The sequence below is a fragment of the Amphiprion ocellaris genome, chromosome 23 (genome assembly GCF_022539595.1).
Source record: "Amphiprion ocellaris isolate individual 3 ecotype Okinawa chromosome 23, ASM2253959v1, whole genome shotgun sequence".
Taxonomy (NCBI): domain Eukaryota; kingdom Metazoa; phylum Chordata; class Actinopteri; family Pomacentridae; genus Amphiprion; species Amphiprion ocellaris.
In genome coordinates, this window is record NC_072788.1 from 23,151,893 (window position 1) to 23,173,437 (window position 21,545).

Genomic DNA, 21,545 nt, shown 5'->3' on the forward strand with positions numbered 1-21,545 from the left:
AGCCTACAGACACTTTGTCACTGACTTCTGCACATAAAACACTTCATGATAAATTTGATTTTGACTCTAGCACTGAATGTTGTCTGTACTGTTGCCAGGATTCCCGAGACAAGTACAACTGGAGGGCGTCTCTATATATATTTTGTCACTGCATAAATCCTCCGACTCGGACCACAAGCACAACTTTGAAAAGTACCATCACAACTCAGGAAACTTACTTCTTGGCTGGGGTCCCACCAAACTGCAGATCTGAAGGAAGGGAAAAGCACAGAGAAACTGAGTGATCATAGTTAAAAGAGTAAAATGAAAGATGTCCAGGCAGGTATTTCAGCTTTTAGATATTGTTTTTTTCTCTCTGATGTTATTTTGTTCTCTCATTTCTCTTGTTCCGCTGTGTAACACTTTTTAATCAAGTTTTAATCAAAAATTTCTCATGAAAGGTGGTTTAAAATTTTGCAAGCTACCAGAACAGATTCTAATCAAGTAGATATCATTTGAGTAACTGCTAAAAAGAGGAGAAAAGAAGAGTGTAATATTGTCACACAAAAGAAAAAGATAGAAGAATGGTTCTTTGTGTCTTTAGATAGGTGTGTATGTGTTAGTATTAATACAGTGCTGTGAAAAAAGAATTCTATTTTTGCATATTTCTCTCATTTAAATGTTTCAGATCATCAAACTAACACTAATATTTATTGAATATTAGACAGAGATAACCCACAAATAACAAAATACAGTATTGAAACAGATGGATTTATTGAAAACCTATATGAGAAAAAGTAATTGCCCCCCGAACCTAATAACTGCTTTTGCAACAACAACTGCAGTTAAATGTTTGTTCCAGCTTGTGATCAGTCTTTTCCATTACCATGGAAATTTCTGCTCCACTCTTCTCTGCAGAATAGTTTGAATTCAGTCACATTAGATGGTTTTAGATCATGAACTGTCCTTTTGAGGTCTTGTCACAGAATCTCAATTAGATTCAAATCCAGACTTTGCAGAACCTTCATTTGGTTCTTTCTGAGCCACTCAGAGGTGGACTTGCTTGTGGTCTTTGGGTCTTTGTCTTGCTGCATAAACCATTAATGTTGAGCTTTAGGTCATGAACTGATGGTGGATGTTCTCCAGGAGGATTTTCTGATAGAGAGCAGAATTCATGGCTCCATCAGTGATAACAAGTCGTCCAGGTCCTCCAACCATCACACTACCACCACCATGTTTCACTGCTGGTATCATGTTCTTCTTGTGGAATGCAGTATTAGCTTCATACCAGATGGAACAGACCCATGTCTTCCAGAAAGTTCCACCTTTGACTCATCAGTCCACATGATGTTATCCCAAAAGTCTTGGAGCTCATCAAGATGCTTTTTTGTGAATACCAAATGAACCTTTATGTTCTTTTTGGTCAGTAGTGGTTTGATCCTTCCAAATCTCCCATGGATCCATTTCCTCCCAGAGTCTTCCTTATTGTGGAATCATGTAGACGGACCTTAACTGAGGCCAGTGAGGTCTGCAGATCTTTAGATGTTCCTCTGGGTTCTTCTGTGACCTCCTGGATTAGATGTCGATGCTCTTGGAGAAATGTTGGTGGTTGGTCCGCTCCTGGGAAGGTTCTCCACTGTTCCATGTTTCTCCATTTGTGGATAATGTCTCTCACTGTGGTTCTCTGGAGTCCCAGAGTCTCAGCAATGGCTTTGGAACCCTCCAGACTGATGAATGTCAATGACTTTGTTCCTCATCTGTTCTTGAATCTCTTTAGAACGTGGCATCATGTGCTGCTTTTTCAGAGCCTTTAGCTACTTCACAATGAAGACAGGTTCTATCTAGTGATGTTTAGGTTCAACAATCATGGCAGTGATCATATGTGAGTGTGGATGGAGAAACTGAACCCAACTGATGAATGAATTTGGTCATTTGGTAGATTGGTAGCTAAGGGGGCAATTATTTTTTCATATAGGATAAGATGAGCTGGACACGAGTATTCTTTCAATGAATGAAATCATTTAAAAAGTGCATTTTGTGTTTTCTTGGGTTACCTTTGTCTTACAATCAAGTAGTTTGAGGATCTAAAACATTTAAGTGAGACAAACATGCAAAAATAGAAGATTTCTGTTGTTTCACAGCACTGTATGCTTAATAACTGAGTGACTGCAAAAGAAACCTGGTTTAAACTTGTCAATGCATAGATTCAAGGCCAGGCATTGTGTGAAGTTATGTAACTGTTCCACCATTTCTGCTGCAAACACTTCAACTTGTGAAGAGTTTTTTTTCCCTCTTTGTTGACACATTTGCAGCTCGACACTCACTGCCCACGAGGTTAGCCAGAGAGGAGTCGAGGTCGTTGGCTAGCAGCTTTCCTCCAGGATGGATGGCCATTTGAGGAGGAAGAGGAGGTGCGGTGTGCGTGGGAACTGTCGGCTTTAACAGGTCTCCGAGAGCATCGAAACCTGAAGGAGAAATCAACTCGCATGTGTAAATGAGCTGGAGAAAGCTGTGCATTCGTGACCAGAGAGGCTGGTAGCGACATCGCACAGAGAAATTAACATATGAAAGTTCAACACACACACGGAGACAGACAAAAGCAAGAGCAAACAGGATTTTCATTTAAGGGGGCGGCAGGCTTGACCATTCGCTAAACCCTTTCCCTCAACAGTGACTGTTCAATTACAGCTTAGCAACTGTAACTAGGCACAGGAGGCCTTTCAAGCCTCGGATTTCTCCATATGTTGAAGTGATACGATTGATTTTTCAGCAGCAAATTACTGTCATTGTCTGCTTTAAAGTGAGTTTGCTGGCTACCAAACCTGTTATCAGCCAGGAGAAACACAAAAGATTAAAAAACTCGTGCAATATGTGTGGAAACTGGTCCCGGATGCTACTATTTCAGACTGTAGCTAACGTTAGCGCTTTATTAGATTCAGGGAGCTCACACAGTTAGCAAAGACAGCACTTTGTTCTCGTGTAATCAAACTAATGTCACCTCAGGAAATGATGCATCATGCAAGTCAGGAAAGCTGGACAGTGAAGAACAATTAATTGGGAGGTTTTAAAAATCTAAAAACTTGAGAAGAAAGTTAAAGAGAAGATCAACGCACAGACATTTAATCCTGAATCTAATTACAGCCGACTCAACTTTCAACCTAATTTCTCCAACTTTTTAAATTCGTCGACTCATGGTTTGACCATTTTAATGAAGCAGCGCCGGACAGATTTGATCTGAGAATACTGCTGAGTTGTGACTCCTTAATATGAACCTCAATCTCACTGCTTAATTGAATTCTTCCCGAACTATTTTTGGCATTTACCTACACAGATAGAGCTTCTTCCTGTGTTAAGCAGATATGCTGTTTTTTTTTTTCTGACTGTCATATGGCGGTGAGTCTATAATCCCTGACTCAGTAGCTTGCAGCGGTTGTTCAAGAAGATTGATTTATCTGTTCGGAGCCGTGGTGTACACACACCCTGACTCCAGCGGTGATTGGTTTTGAACATATATGTGTGTGTTTCTGTGTGAGTCTGTGAGAAGCAATTGTGTTTGCACATGGCCGGTAGGTGCAAATGACAGAGTAATTTCCTGCGATGGTGTCTATGTGTGTTGTAAGTGTCTCCGTTAACAACTTCCCATGTCAACACTCATTCTGCTAATGGCTCGGCGCTACTCTGCTGCTGGAAACCTGGAGGTGTGATGGAGTACACACTACCGTTCAACACATTAGGGTCACTCAGACAATTTCATGTTTTCCATGAAAACTCACACTTTTATTCATGGTGCTAACATAATTGTACAAGGGTTTTCTAATCATCAATTAGCCTTTCAACACCATTAGCTAACACAATGTAGCATTAGAACACAGGAGTGATGGTTGCTGGAAATGTTCCTCTGTACCTCTATGGAGATATTCCATTAAAAATCAGCTGTTTCCAGCTACAACAGTCATTTACCACATTAACAATGTCTAGACTGGATTTATCATTCATTTAATGTTATCTTCGTGGAAAAAAAATGCTTTTCTTTCTAAAATAAGGACATTTCTAAGTGACCCCAAACTTTTGAACGGTAGTGTACATGTGTGTGTGTGTTGAAAACGTGACTAAAATGGAAGCAGAACTTAAAGCTGCTCTACCTTCGTGATAAGCTGTTTATTATTTGTTATATACGTGTGAATTCAACCCATGCTAGAGGCTTTAAAAATCAATATCTGGATAGGCGAAGACAGGAGCGAGGCAACAAAACAGGAATCAGGAGATGCACAAGCTGTACTGCTGCAGAAGTACAGTGTTCCTGCAAAACATTACAAAAAAAGAAACCAAAGGGAGGCAACTGACGGTGGGAAAAAAAAGGGAGGAATAATATTTAGTTAGGAAGCGATGTGTAGGTCTGACAGCGGTGCTGACACAAGAGATTCAGAAAACACTTTTCCTGCTAGCTTAGCAGATGAGAGAAAAAAGAGGGAGAGGAGGGAAAACACACAGAGACAGGAAGAAGTCGAGAAGACAGGAAGAAAAACGTCAACAAGCCAAGAAGGGAAATTAAGAGAGCATAGGGGAGAGACGAGGAGAGAAACCCAGTTCTGCTCACTATCTTTTTAATTCTCTCCACTCTAATTTCTCTCCCACTGTCGGCATTTCCATTATTGTTGTCACTGTGATAAAACACTCTGGCAATGTGGGTGATTCCTTTTCTTTTTTCTGTTTCTTAAACCACCGTGTCAGTAAAGCCTAGTGAATTAAATTGAACCAAGGGAGCAATAGAACAAAGACAGAGATAAAGGGAGGGGGAAAAAAAGAGAAAGAAAAAAACAAAATAGTCAGTAGATCACATACACTACAGGGAAGAACAGGAAGAAGAAGAAAGAAGAAGAAGAAGAAGAAGAAGAAGAAGAAGAAGAAGAGGAGGAGGAGGAGGAGGAGGAGGAGGAGGAAGAAGAGGAAGAAGAAGAAGAACAAAGTGATGGAGGAGGAAGAGAAGGAGGATAACGATATCAGTGTTAGCTTTGGTATTTCAACAATGGATCCGACAGTCAGTAGAGTATTTAATATCAAAAGTGAAGGAAGGAGGTTAATCCATGGCAAGGGTTCATTCCCAAAACACTTCCTACCAACAGATCTGAGGAGGAATTTAAACAGGCTGGAATGGAAACATCGCCGGCTTTATCAAACCTAAGCGTCCCTTATGGCTTTATTAAGACATGACAGGAGCTTTACAAGAAGAGCTTCACACCATAATTGGCACCCGGCGTGCAACAGCGAGCAGAATTGGGGCAAAGCCATCGTGGATGAAGAGGGTCGCCGGCTTTCCTCACAGGTGCCAACAGTGACGGACTTTAAAACATATGCTGAAGCCTCATTTAATGACCACTGTGAGTGCCGAGGCCTCTCATCTGACAGCGAGGAATAATTCTCTTATTAATTTGAAGCTAGAGTGCACCATTACACATAAGTGAATGTCCATTACGTTCCAGCCAGACAGCGATGACTAAACCAGGTACATCTCTCAGTATCTCACAGAATAAAAGAGTTTAAAAATCTGGTGCTGGTGGTGAGGAAGTGGTGGAAAAACTTAGGACATATCAACGTTGTCTGTGTGAAGGGGAGACCACGGCTCTGCACTGCAGGTTTAAACATTTATTAGCTCCATAAAAAATGAGTTAGTTACTGTTGTCTGTCAAGCTTTCCTTTCAGGCATGGCACATCCAGAAGTATTTGCCCCCCTACAGAAATCTTCTATTGTTGCATATTTCTCACACTTAAATGTTCCAGATCATCAATCTAATATTTATATGTATTGCATTTTAGACCGAGATAAGAAACAAACCTGTATCACCCTGTGAAAAAGTAACTGCCCCCCTGAACTGCAGTTAAATGTTTGTTTCAGCTTGTGATCAGTCTTTTCCATCACCATGGAGTAATTCTGCTCCACTCTTCTCTGTAGAATAGTTTGAATTCAGTCACATTAGATGGTTCTAGATCATGAAGTGTCCTTTTAAGGTCTTGTCACAGAATCTCAATTACATTCAAGTCCAGACTTTGACTCCAGAACCTTCATTTGGTTCTTTCTGAGCCACTCAGAGGTGGACTTGCTTGTGGTCTTTGGGTCTTTGTCTTGCTGTATAAACCATTAGTGTTGAGCTTTAGGTCATGAACTGATGGTGGATGTTCTCCAGGAGGATTTTCTGATAGAGAGCAGAATTCATGGCTCCATCAGTGATGACAAGTCGTCCAGGTCCTCCAACCATCACACTACCACCACCATGTTTCACTGCTGGTATCATGTTCTTCTTGTGGAATGCAGTATTAGCTTCATACCAGATGGAACGGACCCATGTCCTCCAGAAAGTTCTACCTGTGATTCATCAGTCCACAGGATGTTATCCCAAAAGTCTTGGAGCTCATCCAGATATTTTTTTGTAAATACCAGATTCCACGTTCTTTTTGGTCAGTAGTGGTTTGATCCTTCCAACTCTCCCATGGATCCATTTCCTCATAGAATCTTCTTATTGTGGAATCATGTAGACGGACCTTAACTGAGGCCAGTGAGGTCTGCAGATCTTTAGATGTTCCTCTGGGTTCTTCTGTGACCTCCTGGATTAGATGTTGATGCTCTTGGAGAAATGTTGGTGGTTGTTCCACTCCTGGGAAGGTTCTCCACTGTTCCATGTTTCTCCATTTGTGGATAATGTCTCTCACTGTGGTTCTCTGGAGTCCCAGAGTCTCAGCAATGGCTTTGGAACCCTCCAGACTGATGAATGTCAATGACTTTGTTCATCATCTGTTCTTGAATCTCTTCAGAACGTGGCATCATGTGCTGCTTTTTCAGAGCCTTTAGCTACTTCACAATGAAGACAGGTTCTATTTAGTGATGTTTAGGTTCAACAAGCCTGGCAGTAATCATATGTGAGTGTGGATGGAGAAACTGAACCCAACTGATGAATGAATTTGGTCATTTGGTAGATTGGTAGCTAAGGGGGGTAATTAATTTTTCACATAGGGCAAGATGGGCTGGACAGTATTTTTCCTTCAATAATCAAAATCATCACCGAAAAACTGCATTTTGTGTTTTCTGGGGTTATCTTTGTCTGACATTAAAATTAGTTTTATGATCTGAAACATTGAAGTGTGACAAATATGCAAAAATAGAAGATTTCTGTACGGGGGGCAAACATTTTTGCATGGCACTGTATAGTTTACACTATCGGAAACCTCAAACCTCATTTAAAAAGAAGACATAACAGATACAGCGCTGACATTCATCTGCTCAGAAACACTGATGAAACAAACAACATGAGCAATCTTTCGCTGAAAATGGCTGAAAAATACGTGCGAATGGCAGAAAAGTCAGAGGACATGAAGCCCTCCAGAAGAAAAGATTAACAACATGGTTAAAAGGTGGACCCAAAACAAATGCAGATAACAAACCGTTCAGAGGAGACAGAGGGAAAAGAATTGAATTGTGAATGTCAGGAGGGGAGCAGATGGAAAGGAGTTGCCTGGGTGATTCTCGCCTTGTGAAGTGTGATGGGGAGACGATGAGGCAAAGACAGAGATGAAACGAAGGAAGGAGGAGGAGGAGGAGGAGGAGGAGGAGGAAGGTGGCGACGGCAACAAAACAAAATGAGCAGAAGCAGACAGATGGGATGGAGCGACGACAAACGCCGACATGGACGGTTACAGAAAACAAAAATCCAAACACACAGGTAACAAACACACATTGGCTGCGCACACGCTGGGATTTGTGTGAGATGCTGCCAGCCGCCCAGATGGTGTATTGGTAGTTGCAGCTTCAACACGAGCTCTATTAATAGAAAGAAGTTAGTCCGTCCAAAGCCAGGACCACAAGCCTCCAACTGTTAAATCTGAGCAGAGCAAGCAGAGACCGGCGAGGTTACACCAGATTAGAACAAGCCAGAAATCACCCGAATACGAAAAGAAACGTTTGAAGAGGCGACGCTACAGCTGCGCAAACACGACTAATTCTGCCCAATGAGGATAATAATGTGGCAAAAGACGGCCAGGATTTAATTTGGGAGATTTTAGGATAGACTCTCCCACATTTAGTGATCTGTCTCTGCCGGATGATTCTGTTCTGATCGAGTCGTCCTAATGAGTGCAGTGACTCAAATAGCTGCTTGATGAATTCAGACAAATTTAAACTGATGCTGACTGACGAGCAGAAAGCTTGATAAAAGTTCGGACCTGAAATAGTCGCTGGAGCAAGACCCCACTTGGAGGGTCTAATCCGGCTGGACGACTACGGAATGTGTAAAAAAGATTATTTATTTACCTTTATTTAACCAGGAAGTTCCATTGAGATTATGAATCTCTTTTACAAGGGAGACCTGGACGAGGGATCAGTTATATAAAACACATACATGATACACAAATAAACAGTAAAACAGACCGACAGCTATTCCAGGACAGTGACCTCTCAAGACAGAAAAAAGAGATGCTAAGTTTCAGGAGCTAATAAACAGGGAGTAAGCCGATTTGATGTAAAATGCTGCTTCAGATTCTTTTGCAGACTGAAGAATAAAGTCCTGTGAAAATGACTATTTACTGTGGAAATATTTAAGGACACTGGTGCAATATAATGTCAGTCAGGTTTGGTGGAACCTTAATGCTCATGAACTGCCACAACTTTTATATAAAATTTTATAACTTAGCCTTGTGGTGTGTCAGTTCAGTGGTCAGGATTACTTCACAGACGTGGAAATGATTAAAATAATCCCTACATCTTGACAAGTTGTTTTGATCATACAGTAAAATAGTAGATTGTTCAGTTCCAGATACTCTGATCTGTAAGTTGTAATGAGTAAATGATAAACTGAGGGATAATACTGCTGAAATTATTTTGCTTCAGAAACTTCATGTTGTTCATGATGTTTTGTAAAAAAGATAGTTTATTAAATGCGAACATTTTCAAAATGTACTTTTTTGCACTAAAACAAAGGAAAACATTAGTTATTTATAGGTTATTATCTGTATTTGGCCCCTGAACTAAAATGACTTGCAAACGTTGCTTGGCTCCTGGAAATCGTGAACGGTTTGTTGGAAGGGTTTCTTAAAAAGTTCTGAAAGAGATTCCTGAATAAATTAAAAGGTGCCTGGTTTTCTGGAGAAGTTCCTGAGCTGAAAAGGTCCTGAAAATATTTCTGAAGTCTCAAAAAGGTTCTTAAGTTTTAAAGAAAAAAACATACAAGTTCCTAAAAATGCTCTTGGAAAACTTCCTGAGTGCCTTGAAAGGTTCCTGGAAAGGTTCTCAAAGTCTTACAGTGGTTCATGTGTTCCTGAAAACATCTCTAGGCCTTATTAGCTTTTGGGTTCTCAAAAATCCTTCAGCTTTCCTGCAAAGGGAGCTGAAATGATTTCTACCTAAACCTGTGAAATGAAGGAACCATGGCTTAACATGATGCCACTTTTCACCAAAGAGCTCCCAAGTCCCACTCGGTAACTTCTGTCTGAGCTCCTGAAGTTTAAACCTACACCTTTTTCTGAACTTCTGTCTGCCTTTATGATGAAAATAGTCTTTAGATGACCTCCGCAGGCAGTCGCTCTTATCTGCTTTAAAATTATATGCTTTGCAGGAGTGTCTCGGGAGCCGAAAGGGTTGAGAAGCGCCGAGATTGATTGTGTCAGCTGCTGAGAGGTTAAAAGAAAGTGAGCTAATAGGAGGGAACGGAGCCAAAGTCTCAGACCTGCAACACTTAAGAGCCATCAGTCTAAAGCTGTTAGCATAACAGGTGGGAAACCACAACAGGAGAGGTTCCTACACATCGTCTCCGACTTTCAAGACTTCATTTTACCTTGGATTCAAAGATTTCAGGCAACTATCAAATAATAAAAATGCTGATTATCCATTTCCCTTTTCAGAATCACTTTATAATTGATAAGACTCACAAAGCGTCACGTTAAAGTCAATAAAAGACAATGAAACGCCAACATAAATAGATTTAACATGAGCATTTTAGCATTTTTTAGAGGTTAGTAATCTTGCTGACTGGAAGAAAAAGACAAAAGCAAAAGCAGGCCTGGGATCAGTTAACGTTTTTACTTTTTCAGGTAACATTTTACCCTAAAAAAGCTCTGAAAGCACATGTTCTCAAGCAGTTTGTGTAGGAAAACGTGATGTTATATGAGGGGGTTAGAAGCAGAGAGGTCTAGCTCACAAAAATAGAAGCATTTTAGATAATTTCTGGAATATTTTATGGTCTAGATTTTAGTGGCCAAGTGGTCTAACCCACAACCCAAATACAGCGTTGCAGTGGAATGTTAGACCATTCAAGAAAACACAAAACTTTGAACCCCAAAAACTACAGAAAGTGGGTCAGACCACTCTGCCTCCAAACCCTTCTTATGTTCCTGTGCAAATCACCAGCTAGCAAAATGAAAATCTGATGACAGTTGAGAGGTTGTTACCATCTCAAGTCTCATCAAACCACACAAACGAGTATCAAACTAAAAGATCAGTTTGGTTTTTCGGGATTTGAAGATTCGAAATCTCAAAATCTACTGAATTTGAAGTCAACTGATCTCTCGTCTCTGGGTTTTAAACTTTTCTCAAAGCCTTTGGGTGAATTATAAGAATTCAAACAACAGAGCTAGAAAGTTACAAAATGCCCATCCAGTTGCAGGAACAACCACAAGCTGCTGGAGCTAGTCAGAGGGGTTAGTTAAATGCTACGCTTGCGCTGCCAGCAAAAGCCAAGAGGTTTTAGTTTCTGGGTCTGTCCGGACAGTCGGACAGCGAGGGCTTTACCAGCTGCAGGTTGTGGGCCGTTGTTACTGGGTGTGGCCTTATTCCCAAACACGGCATCGAAATCTACGGTCATGGCCGAGGAGGTCTGCTGCAGAGGCTGGCTCTCCATTCCTGAGGAATGCAGTTAAATATGACTGATTAAGGTCCTGGTCGTGCTGTTCAAGCTGCATGAGATAGCACTCGCTTCATCTGACACATTCTTTACAGAGGAAACAGCTGCAGATATGTACACTACCGTTCAAAAGTTTGGGGTCACCCAGACAATTTCACGTTTTCCATGAAAACTCACTTTTCTCCATGTGCCAACATAACTGCACAAGGGTTTTCTAATCATCAGTGAGCCTTTCAACACCATTAGCTAACACAATGTAGCATTAGAACACAGGAGTGATGGTTGCTGGAAATGTTCCTCTGTACTCCTATGGAGATATTCCATTAAAAAATCAGCCATTTCCAGCTAGAATAGTCATTTACCACATTAACAATGTCTAGACTGGATTTATCATCAATTAAATGTTATCTTCATGGAAACAAACTGCTTTTCTTTCAAAAATAAGGACATTTCTAACTGACCCCAAACATTTGAACAATAGTGTATGCTAACATAACAAAGCCTCCTGTGCTGTACTTCCTTTGTGCTGACAGAACTGGAGTTAGCTGGTATACTCGTAGAGTTAACATTAGCTGGTATACTAGTAGAGTTAACATTAGTTGGTATACTGGTAGAGTCAACATTAGTTGGTATACTGGTAGAGTTAACATTAGTTGGTATACTGGTAGAGTTAACATTAGTTGGTATACTGGTAGAGTCAACATTAGTTGGTATACTGGTAGAGTCAACATTAGTTGGTATACTGGTAGAGTCAACATTAGTTGGTATACTTGCAGAGTTAACATTAGTTGGTATACTGGTAGAGTTAACATTAGTTGGTATACTGGTAGAGTTAACATTAGTTGGTATACTGGTAGAGTTAACAGTAGTTGCTATATTCGTAAAGTAAAAATTAGTTTGTATACTGGTAGAGTCAACATTGCGGTTGAACCTGTCTGATCCAACACCACAATGTAAACACAAAGGCGACTTTCCTGTAAATGATGGTGCCACCTCACACCTACCTCGAGCTCCAAAAATAAAGACATTTCTAAGTGACCCCAAACTTTTGAATGATACTGTACATCAGAGTGAACCAAAGTGGTGGGCTTTCTCTAGCGAGGATTCCACCACCTCCTGCTAAACTAATCCCATCAGATTAGCAACCTGGACACAACAGTCCTCAGTGCACTGCCATTGTTGTCACTTAGTAACTTGGGATTCTGCACAGGGCTGCTGGGAATGTCAGGCTTTCAGAGGAGAGTTAAGCCCATGCACGAGGAAAATCCACTGATGCACCTTTTGTTTGTTTTTTTTCTTTGTCTTCATCCCTTTTGGGGATTAGAGCTCAAAGCCTCAGAGAGCGGTGCCTATGTGGGATCCGATGCAAAAAAATATCACCGTGAAACGCCACAATAATTATTAACAGGCATGATGTCACTGATAGTGAAACCGGTAGAAAGCAATTCTTCAACTAGAAAAAGGTTTTCTAAAGTAATCTTACTTTTCTGAACATGAGAGGTTCGCAATTGTGCCTTAGCACCAATATTGGGGCTGAACGTGTAATTAGGCAAAAGTAGAAGATTTCTGTAGAGGGGCAAATACTTTTCCTGAATTGCAGACTTTGGGGTGTGCAAATTTTATGAGGTGGCTTTCTTCTGCAGGAAATTGGAGCATTCTACAGCCCCACAATCACCTCTTTCACTTTACTTTGTAGCCCAAACCCAAGTAACAATTCATCCTGTTCGTGGTGACGCTACAGAAGAGTAAACTGCTCCTCAACAAGACAATCAAGAGGGCAGAAAACGGTCTCCTTGCTGAGTTGAACAAATTAGTGTCATGTCCCCAACAGCAGTTTGTTTTGTTTGGTTCTTTTATTTTAAAAAAAGCCCTAAAACAGGTTCTACATTACTGTCAGTCAGAGCACACTCAAAGGACTAAAACTTCCCTAAAACAGGTCACAAGTTCCTGCAGTGGAAAACAGTCTTCCTGCCTTGACTAAAATGCAATTTATTTAAAGGAGCATTTTGACAGTTTGGAAAAGTACGCCTCTTGTTGAGAATTAAACGACAAGCTTAATACCGCCCTCATGTTTGTTGGTAGACTATAAAGCTAAAAAGGTAACAAAATCCAGCTTTTAATCCATTTTAAGCTCACTAATTATGTGTAAGTACACTCCTTTAACCAAGCAAAATACGTCTCCTGTCTATAATCGGACTAAAAACTGGACCAGCTCTTTCACATTTACAATCTTGGATGTTTATAGAAGCATCCTTTGTATTATTTTTGGGAAAAGTTGAGGGGTTCTTATCTCGACTGATAGCATCAAGGGCTGGTATCTAAGCGAAGAATGTGAATTTTGGACCAAACTCTTTATAAACTGCTTCAGTATAATCTCCCGTCATAAAGCCTTTAATACTTTACCAGAGCCTCCGCATGCCTCTTTGTGCTGCAGTTTTTGATTCGAGGCAGCTGATATGTCAACCCTGGGTTGACATATCAGCTGCCTCGAATCCAAACTGCAGCACAAAGATGCTCTTGCATGAAAAACGCAGGCTGTACTGTACAGCGAAGCTAATACGTGGAAGGGGAAGTCAGCGTTTCAGCCGCATTTTCCACACCGACAAACAAGAAAACGAGGAGCGGGCGGCTGGATCCCGGCTGACATTCCTTTCCTTTCGCAGGATTTATCGGGACAAAAAACTGCGTGTTTTTACAAGGAAAACACCTGCAAAAAGAACTTGTTTTACTGAGTCTCAACACAAGACGCTGGCTGGGTCATGCAACATTAGTTTCAGGAGAGAGCGGGTGGGTGGATGGATGGATGGATTCCATAAAAAGGGAAATGAATGGTCGGACAGATGGATGGGCAGACAGGAGAACGGCTGGCCAGAAGGAATATTTCAGAATTAAATCCACCTGTGAACATCTGCGTGTGTGTGTAGGCTAGGTGTGCGGCTCATTTCGGCCTTCATACATGTGCAAATGTGCATTTTTGTGCAGGTGACGTACCTCCCCAGGCACTGTTGACGGTGGAGATGGAGGGAGTGCTCTGCACAGCAGGGATGAAGGCCGGCTGAAGATCAAACAGGTCACTGTTCAGATTGGGCACGCTGAGGAGTTAAAGGAGGAGAAAGAGCGGGATGGAAGGAGGGAAGAACCACAGAAGAAGAAGCAAGAGGAGAGATGAAAGCAGCAAGGGGAAGAAAAAGGCAAAAATAAATCAAGCAAGAGATGAGGAGAAAAAGGAAAGAGAGATATAGAGAGACAGATGGAGACGGAGCATTAATATTTAATCAATGGAGCATAAATAGCTAAAGCCACCAGTAAAAATGTTCGTTTGTCACAGATAAAGATTAATCCTCTCCCTCTGAAGGGCTGTAAAAACTTCCGCAGAGCAATAAAACAGTTAGGAGCAGTAAATTCAGAGCGCGTTACAGTCCGCGCACGTTGGTATCGAGAATAAATAGTCTGACTTTAATTCTGTTACAGCTGGAGTCTGTCACAGATGCAATACAAGGGATTTGGATTATTTTTCTGTTTTGTTTTGGGAAGAAATCTGAAGCAGCCATACAGAGTTTATATACAGATCTATTTTTGGATTTCTGTGGGCAGACGGAGGGCGGTTTGAAACTCTAAGCAATAAAAAGATTGTTTTTAGCATATTTTAACTGTTCATGACTGACTTGAAGATCAAACTCGTTGCTCATTCTAGAGAAGAACAGAAAAAAACGAATTTTTTCAATCTCATGCAAACATTTTAGCCACTTTTAATGTTTTTATTCTTGTCTGTCACCATCAGGGAGCCTCCTGTTCAGTCTTAAATACATTCTGAAGCATAATATTGACAATTAACCTACAGCCAGATTTACACTACTGTTCAAAGGTTTGGGGTTGCTTAGATATGTCCTTATTTTTGAAAGAAAAACTATTTTTTTCAATGAAGATAGCATTAAATGAATGATAAATCCAGTGTAGACATTGTTAATGTGGTAAATGACTATTGTAGCTGGAAACAGCTGATTTTTAATGGAATATCTCCATAGAGGTACAGAGGAACATTTCCAGCAACCATCACTCCTGTGTTCTAATGCTACATTGTGTTAGTTAATGGTGTTGAAAGGCTAATTGATGATTAGAAAACCCTTGTGCAGTTATGTTAGCACATGAATAAATGTGTGATTTTTCATGGAAAACATTAATATGTCTGGGTGACCCCAAACTTTTGAACAGTAGTGCATAAAAAAAACTACCTTCAGCAACAGATGGGATTTGATTGTGAAAAGTCTCACAGAACACCTGACAACCTAATCTTCAGCTGTGGATCAGTTTTAAATACCACAATAATGGGAAAAGTTGTATTGTGTCTGCACAGAAGGACTCGTCAGAGCTGCACATTAACGAAGCAGCAGCATCGGTGCGTTCAGGCTCAGTATTTGGCTGTAGGACACGCTCGTTTTGGCAACAGTACACTGCAGTTACTCACCAAACACAGGAAAAGGAACTTCAAGCGTAAAAAATAGGCTTTAGTTTGTGTTTACGGGCTTATAGTGAGGGTAAAACAGCACGAGTATATCCCTCAGAATTGATTAAAACAGGAGAAGATCTATTCTGTCAGACACACGGGAGATAGACAACCTAAGAACACAGTGAAAGCGCTTTCTGGGTAAACAAGGTATTGCAGTAGGGCTGTAGTTTCCAGATCGCCTGGTCGATTTTCACTCTGTGCCACCTAATTTGCACGAGATGACAGAAAAAGAAACTCTTGACCGATTTATGAATGCATCAGTTGTTATATTTCGATGCTCATTCCTCCATATCTCAAAAATCACAGTCACACTTTCATACAAACAGTGCAGTAAAAATGTACTCTCAGCTGATTGCATGGTGGATGTCTTACTGTACGAGGAGCTGAACATTTGCCGGTGTGCTTGTTTGTTTGTTTGTGTGTGTGCGCACCTGTTGGCAGACAGCGCGGAGCTGAACAACTCCGGGGTTTGTGTGATGTGGTTGTTGTTGGCGCTGCCTATCGACTGGCTGCTGGGGGAGGCAGAGGGTGGAGTCTGCATGCTGATCTCCTTCAGGCGCTGGTCCTGGAAGACACATACATGCACAAACAGAGTGAGAAAAACAGCACAATGTGATCAGGAAGACAACGGAAAAAACAGACATTTCCCACCGCAATGAATAAGACGTTTGTTTCCAGTTTGCTTAGAAACTGACACATCGCGAGGATACACACTTTAAGGTGGCACTACGACAACTCCTTTGAGTCATGTTTGTTTGGAAACTCTTGTCTGGCAACTCACCTCAAAAATACACAATGCCCAGTCACGATGAGTGAAAAATTGTAAAGGAAAAAGTTACATATGTGTGCTTTGGTGGTATTAAGTTCGTTACTGGCTTCAGATGTAAGACTCAAAGCCAGGCCTGCACCCAAATAAATTTCCAAAGTCAGTTTACTGCTTGGATTCACCTGCCAAGGTTGTCCTGGTGGTGTGGGATTCAGCCTACGCAACAATAAAATGATAGACTATTAGTTTAAAGTGCTTTAAAACTAATTAGAACAGCTTCCAGGGAATTTTTTGTTGTGATGCTAAAAACTCCAGCACACCTCAAACAGCATTTGACCCTGTCCTGCTGAGACCCAGGTGCTGCTGAAATGCCGACTGTTGTTCTCTCTGTGACAGATAAACCAGCATCAGCAAAGCGCCGCCACTGCTGCAGCTGAACGGAAACACAGTCAAGAGCAGAACAGCATAGATTCTGATTTTTACATTTATTTCAGCTGATTCCAGGTGATGAACTCAATACGTGACTGTACCAGCAGATCCTTTTCATTTAGCTCAGACAAAGCAAAAGGACTGCTGATGTTTGCACGACGGCTACCAGCTAACCACTGCTCTCAGGTAAGAGAGCCACCTGGATAACGCAGTAAAAAACACCAGAGGTTATATTACTTGCTGATCCAAGATCATCACTACAGCGCTTTGAAGGTGTTCCCACACATTTGCAGTTGTATGAATTTGCCCACCTCCTCTAGACTTTCATTTCTTGCATGAATTTGAATGTTTTGCTTCGGGGTCAGTTTGATGCATGCTGGTAACAGCGGGGACATCGGACTGTCAGCAACTTCTTATTCCTCTGTAGCTGCAGATGACTCTCTATGACAAGTTTTAAAATGTAAAACGCATCACAAGCAGTGGGAAATAATCCATACTGTTTCTGTAGGCACTTTATAGAATGCGAGGAACCTGGGGCTGCTGTTTTTATACCGTCGCCTAAGCGAATACATTGCCTTGTTTTTATCATTCTTGCTGTTTTATTGCTTATTCTGTGAGCTCACATCCCATCTGCCTATATTTCCCGATAGATCTTATTATTTGCTGCAGCAATGACCTAATTTCTCCACGGGGATCAATGAATTTATCTCTTATCATGTGGGAATAGTCTGTGGGAAAACTGTCATTTTTTTTAAAGCTAAATCCTCTTTCAGGACATGCTCTGTTTTGTATACCAAGCGAAGCAATTTAAGGTACAACAGCAGCGCAAATTATCACCCCGCACAGAGGGAATGGAAACGCAGCTTCCCACGGCGTCTTCACACATGACCACCCGGCTGTTTTAATACAACTTTAAGGTACGGAAATGCTCCAATTCACTTTACAACCTCCACCACCTTTCAAAGGGATCCTGAGCGGATTAATAAACAGAATCTCCTGCTGTAGCGGCCCCAGCCAGGCCGAGTCCTCTTCATTTTTATTCTGACAGTGTAGTGAGGAACAAATGGGAACTGCTGTTATTGTTTGGGCTAAGGCCCCAGCTGGACAGTAGCTGAGTGTGTAAGTGTTTTCCTATGTGTGTGTGTTGAGCCCATATGGACACCAGAGAGCGCAGACAGCTGGACTGGAGTGTTTGGACGACCCCTGCTAACCCCGGCGCTCTCACTCTCTTTCTTACTCCGTTATGTTCTCACTCTCGCTTTATCTTCCCTCTCCTTTCCTGCTAAACCCAGAGGTAATCAGTGGACCTTGGCAGAAACGGGGCAACCAAGGGCACAGAGTAAACAGCGTGCTAAAATCCAATCAAACACGCACACAAACAAAAACACACCGAGACGCACCAGCAACACACACTGCGACTAATCTGCCGGTACATACACATGCTTCGTATACACACAGAGCTCAACAAAGCTCTGGCAACACCGCTAGACACATACAGTATCTTTTACTGCCAGGATGTAAGCATGCTTAACACACTCCCATTCACACTGCTGTGAGCTTGGGTTGTAGCATCACTGCTCTTACTCAGTTAGAGTTTGCTGTAAGGCAGGACTCCCAGGGCTGGAGCAAGAAATGTCAACACATTTTGCACTTGACTTTTCTATTGCTCGGCTCACCACTGAGACTCCTGGCCTTTATCCTGGACGGGAGTTCACCAACCAGCAAAGACACTGGACAATCCATCAGCGACAACACAACGGGACCTTCCACAGCACCATATAAACACCAGTCAGGCAACATTCTGACCACTGACAGGTGAAGTGAATAACACTGATTATCTCTTCATCATGCCTCCTCTTCATGGGTTGGATATATCAGGCAGCAAGTTAACATTTTGTCCTCCAAGTTGATGTTTGAAGCAGGAAAAATGGGCAAGCGCAAGGATTTGAGCCAGTTTGACAAGACAACTGGGTCACAGCATCTCCAGAACTGCAGCTCTTGTGGGGTATTCCTGGTCTGCAGTGGTCAGGATCTATCAAAAGTGGTCCAAGGAAGGAACAGTGGGGAACCAGTGACAGGGTCATGGGCAGCCAAGACTCATTGATGTACGTGGGGAGGAAGACTGGCCCGTTGAGTTACTGTTGGTCAGACTGTTGAAGAAGTTAATGCTGGTTCTGACAGAAAGGTATTAGAATATACAGTGCATCAGTTTGTTGTGTATGGAGCTGCATATATAGACCAGTCAGGGTGCCCATGCTGACCCCTGTACACCACTGAAAGACCAACAATGGACATCAGGACTGGACCACGGAGCAATGGAAGAAGGTGGTCTGGTCTGATGAATCATGTTTTCTTTTACAAAAAAGAAAAACATGCAAATTGCTGGTATTCCTCCATGTCTACATTGATCTTCTACCAGCTGTGCACATCATTACAAGTAAACAAAACTACCAAAAAATGCCTACAATTATCCAAATCTCGTCTAAAAATAACCAATACTAGTTCACAATGACTAAAACTTATCTAAAATTCCTAAAATGTGTCCAAAATTAGGTGAAATCTCTCCGAAATGACTAAAACCTGTCTAAAATGTTTATAAAAATGTCCAAAATTACCTAAAATAAGCCCAAAACATGATATATAAACACCAACAATGGAAACATGAGCATCAGAACTGGACCATGGAGCAAAGGAAGAAGGCAGCCTGGTCTGATGAATCACGTTTTATTTTACATCACGTGGATGGCCGGGTACATCGCTTACCTGGGGAACACATAACACCAGGATGCACTATGGGAAGAAGGCCAGCTGGTGGAAGCAGTGTGATGCTTTGGACAATGTTCTGCTGGGAAACCTTGGGTCCTGCCATCCATGTAGACGCTACGTAGACATGAGCCACCTATCTAAGCATTTTTACAGACCATATACACCTTTCATGGAAACGGTATTCCCTGATGGCTGTGGTCTCTTTCAGCAGAATAATGCTCCGTGCCACAAAGCAAAAATGGTTCAGGAATGGTTTGAGGAGCACAACAACCAGTTTGAGGTGTTGACTTGGCCTCCAAACTCCGCAGATCTCAATCCAATCCAGGATCTGTGGGATGTTCTGGACAAACAAGTCTGATCCATGGAGGCCAAACCTCACAAGTTCCAGGACTTAAAGCATCTGCTGCTAACATCCTGGTGACAGATACCACAGATCACCTTCAGGGGTCTAGTGGAGTCCAAATACCACAGAACACCTTCAGGGGTCTAGTGGAGTCCAAATACCACAGAACACCTTCAGGGGTCTAGTAGAGTCCAGATACCACAGATCACCTTCAGGGGTCTAGTGGAGTCCAAATACCACAGAACACCTTCAGGGTCTAGTAGAGTCCAGATACCACAGCACACCTTCAGGGGTCTAGTGGAGTCCAAATACCACAGAACACCTTCAGGGGTCTAGTGGAGTCCATATACCACAGCACACCTTCAGGGGTCTGGTGGAGTCCAGATACCACAGATCACCTTCAGAGGTCTAGTGGAGTCCAGATACCACAGAACACCTTCAGGGGTCTAGTGGAGTCCATATACCACAGCACACCTTCAGGGTCTAGTAGAGTCCAGATACCACAGATCACCTTTAGGGGTCTAGTGGAGTCCAGATACCACAGATCACCTTCAGAGGTCTAGTGGAGTCCAGATACCACAGAACACCTTCAGAGGTCTAGTGGAGTCCAGGCCTCCACGGGTCAGGAACCAACACAATATTAGGCAGGTGGTCATAATGTTATGCCTGATCGATGTGTATATCTTTGCATTAAAATAATGTGCTATTTGTGAGACCTCAAGTGCAGCTGCTGCAGATTTCTAGTTTATTCTCTCTGCCAGCACAGTCCCAGCTTTCTATCTGGAACAATGTCTGCAGCTACACTTTGTCATTTGAGCTGATTTTTCTGTGATTCTTTAGCTCCAAGGATCAAACCTCTGCCTGCACAAACCTCCTCTCACCGTATCTAACAAAATCTGCCACATCTTACTTTCATTTCATGCTCGACACCAACACCCTCCCGTACAAGTGGGTTCAATTCTAAAATGAGTCTCTAAAGAGTTTGAGGGCTTTCAGCTTTTGCAAATCTGAGTTTGTGTAAAAAAAAAAAAATAAATAAAATGAATGTATTAACAAGCAATGTAAAAATCATCATGAACCACTTAAAGACTTTTAACATCAGATTTGATTTTTTTTTTTTTTATTATCTACTATATTTGATTTGATGCTAAAGATCCAATTTAAATCTGAAACTTTGTGTTTGGATGGAAAACAACACAATAAAGGAACAGTGCTGATTTTACATATTTGAGGCTCTTGTTAGGTCTGATTCTGTTGCGTAACGGAACATCTGAAGCACCAGGTGTTAATGTGCTAACTGGAGTGAACAGGTACGAGGTGGATGAGCTGCCAGCCTGCAGACGATTTTTCTCTCGGCCGATGACATCCCACAACGACGCGAGCCAAGATGTTGCTGCATGAATCACTCATCTTCCTGTCGTTCCAACCAGCCACATTTTTACCATACAGGTGGTTTTATTAACCAGTAAAAGTTCATGAAGGCGTTTGTTAGACACCAGGGATTGCATTTTTGATTGCTGCTTTTGTTAGGTTCTGATAGAGTTTGTTACTTTGCCAAGGAACACGGCGGAGTTATGTGACAGTCAGTGTTGGTTTGTCTTTCTGCAACATTACTCAAAAACAGACAGACGGATTTGGAGGAGATTTTCAGGGAAGGTCAGAAATGACACAAGGACCAAGTGATTAGATTTTGGCAGTGATGCAGCTTATAGTCTGGATCCACGGATTTGTTAAAGATTTCTGTATCATGGTGAGATAGCGGCATGGTGTCACTATAACCATGACAACAAGTGAACGCTACGTCAGCTGCCTGCTGACGATCACATGATTGTGATCCTACTACAAATCCACCACTGAGGACTTATCAGGACT

The 21,545-nt window shown here is 41.8% G+C and overlaps 1 protein-coding gene across 8 annotated transcripts in view; it reads right to left on the reverse strand.

Annotated features, from left to right (window-relative positions):
* Window positions 1–21,545, reverse strand: part of si:ch211-200p22.4 (phosphatidylinositol-binding clathrin assembly protein) — a 120,227-nt gene that overhangs the window by 20,571 nt on the left and 78,111 nt on the right. For 6 of the 8 annotated variants that reach the window (XM_055007669.1, XM_055007673.1, XM_055007672.1 and 3 more), the window contains 5 exons: window positions 15,801–15,934; window positions 13,854–13,954; window positions 10,751–10,861; window positions 2,304–2,444; window positions 219–249 (listed from right to left, as the gene is read on the reverse strand). In XM_055007669.1, coding sequence (XP_054863644.1) covers window positions 219–249; window positions 2,304–2,444; window positions 10,751–10,861; window positions 13,854–13,954; window positions 15,801–15,934 — 518 coding nt within the window. The remainder of the gene's footprint in view (window positions 1–218; window positions 250–2,303; window positions 2,445–10,750; window positions 10,862–13,853; window positions 13,955–15,800; window positions 15,935–21,545) is intronic. The other 2 variants (XM_055007674.1, XM_055007675.1) reach the window with 1 other exon arrangement.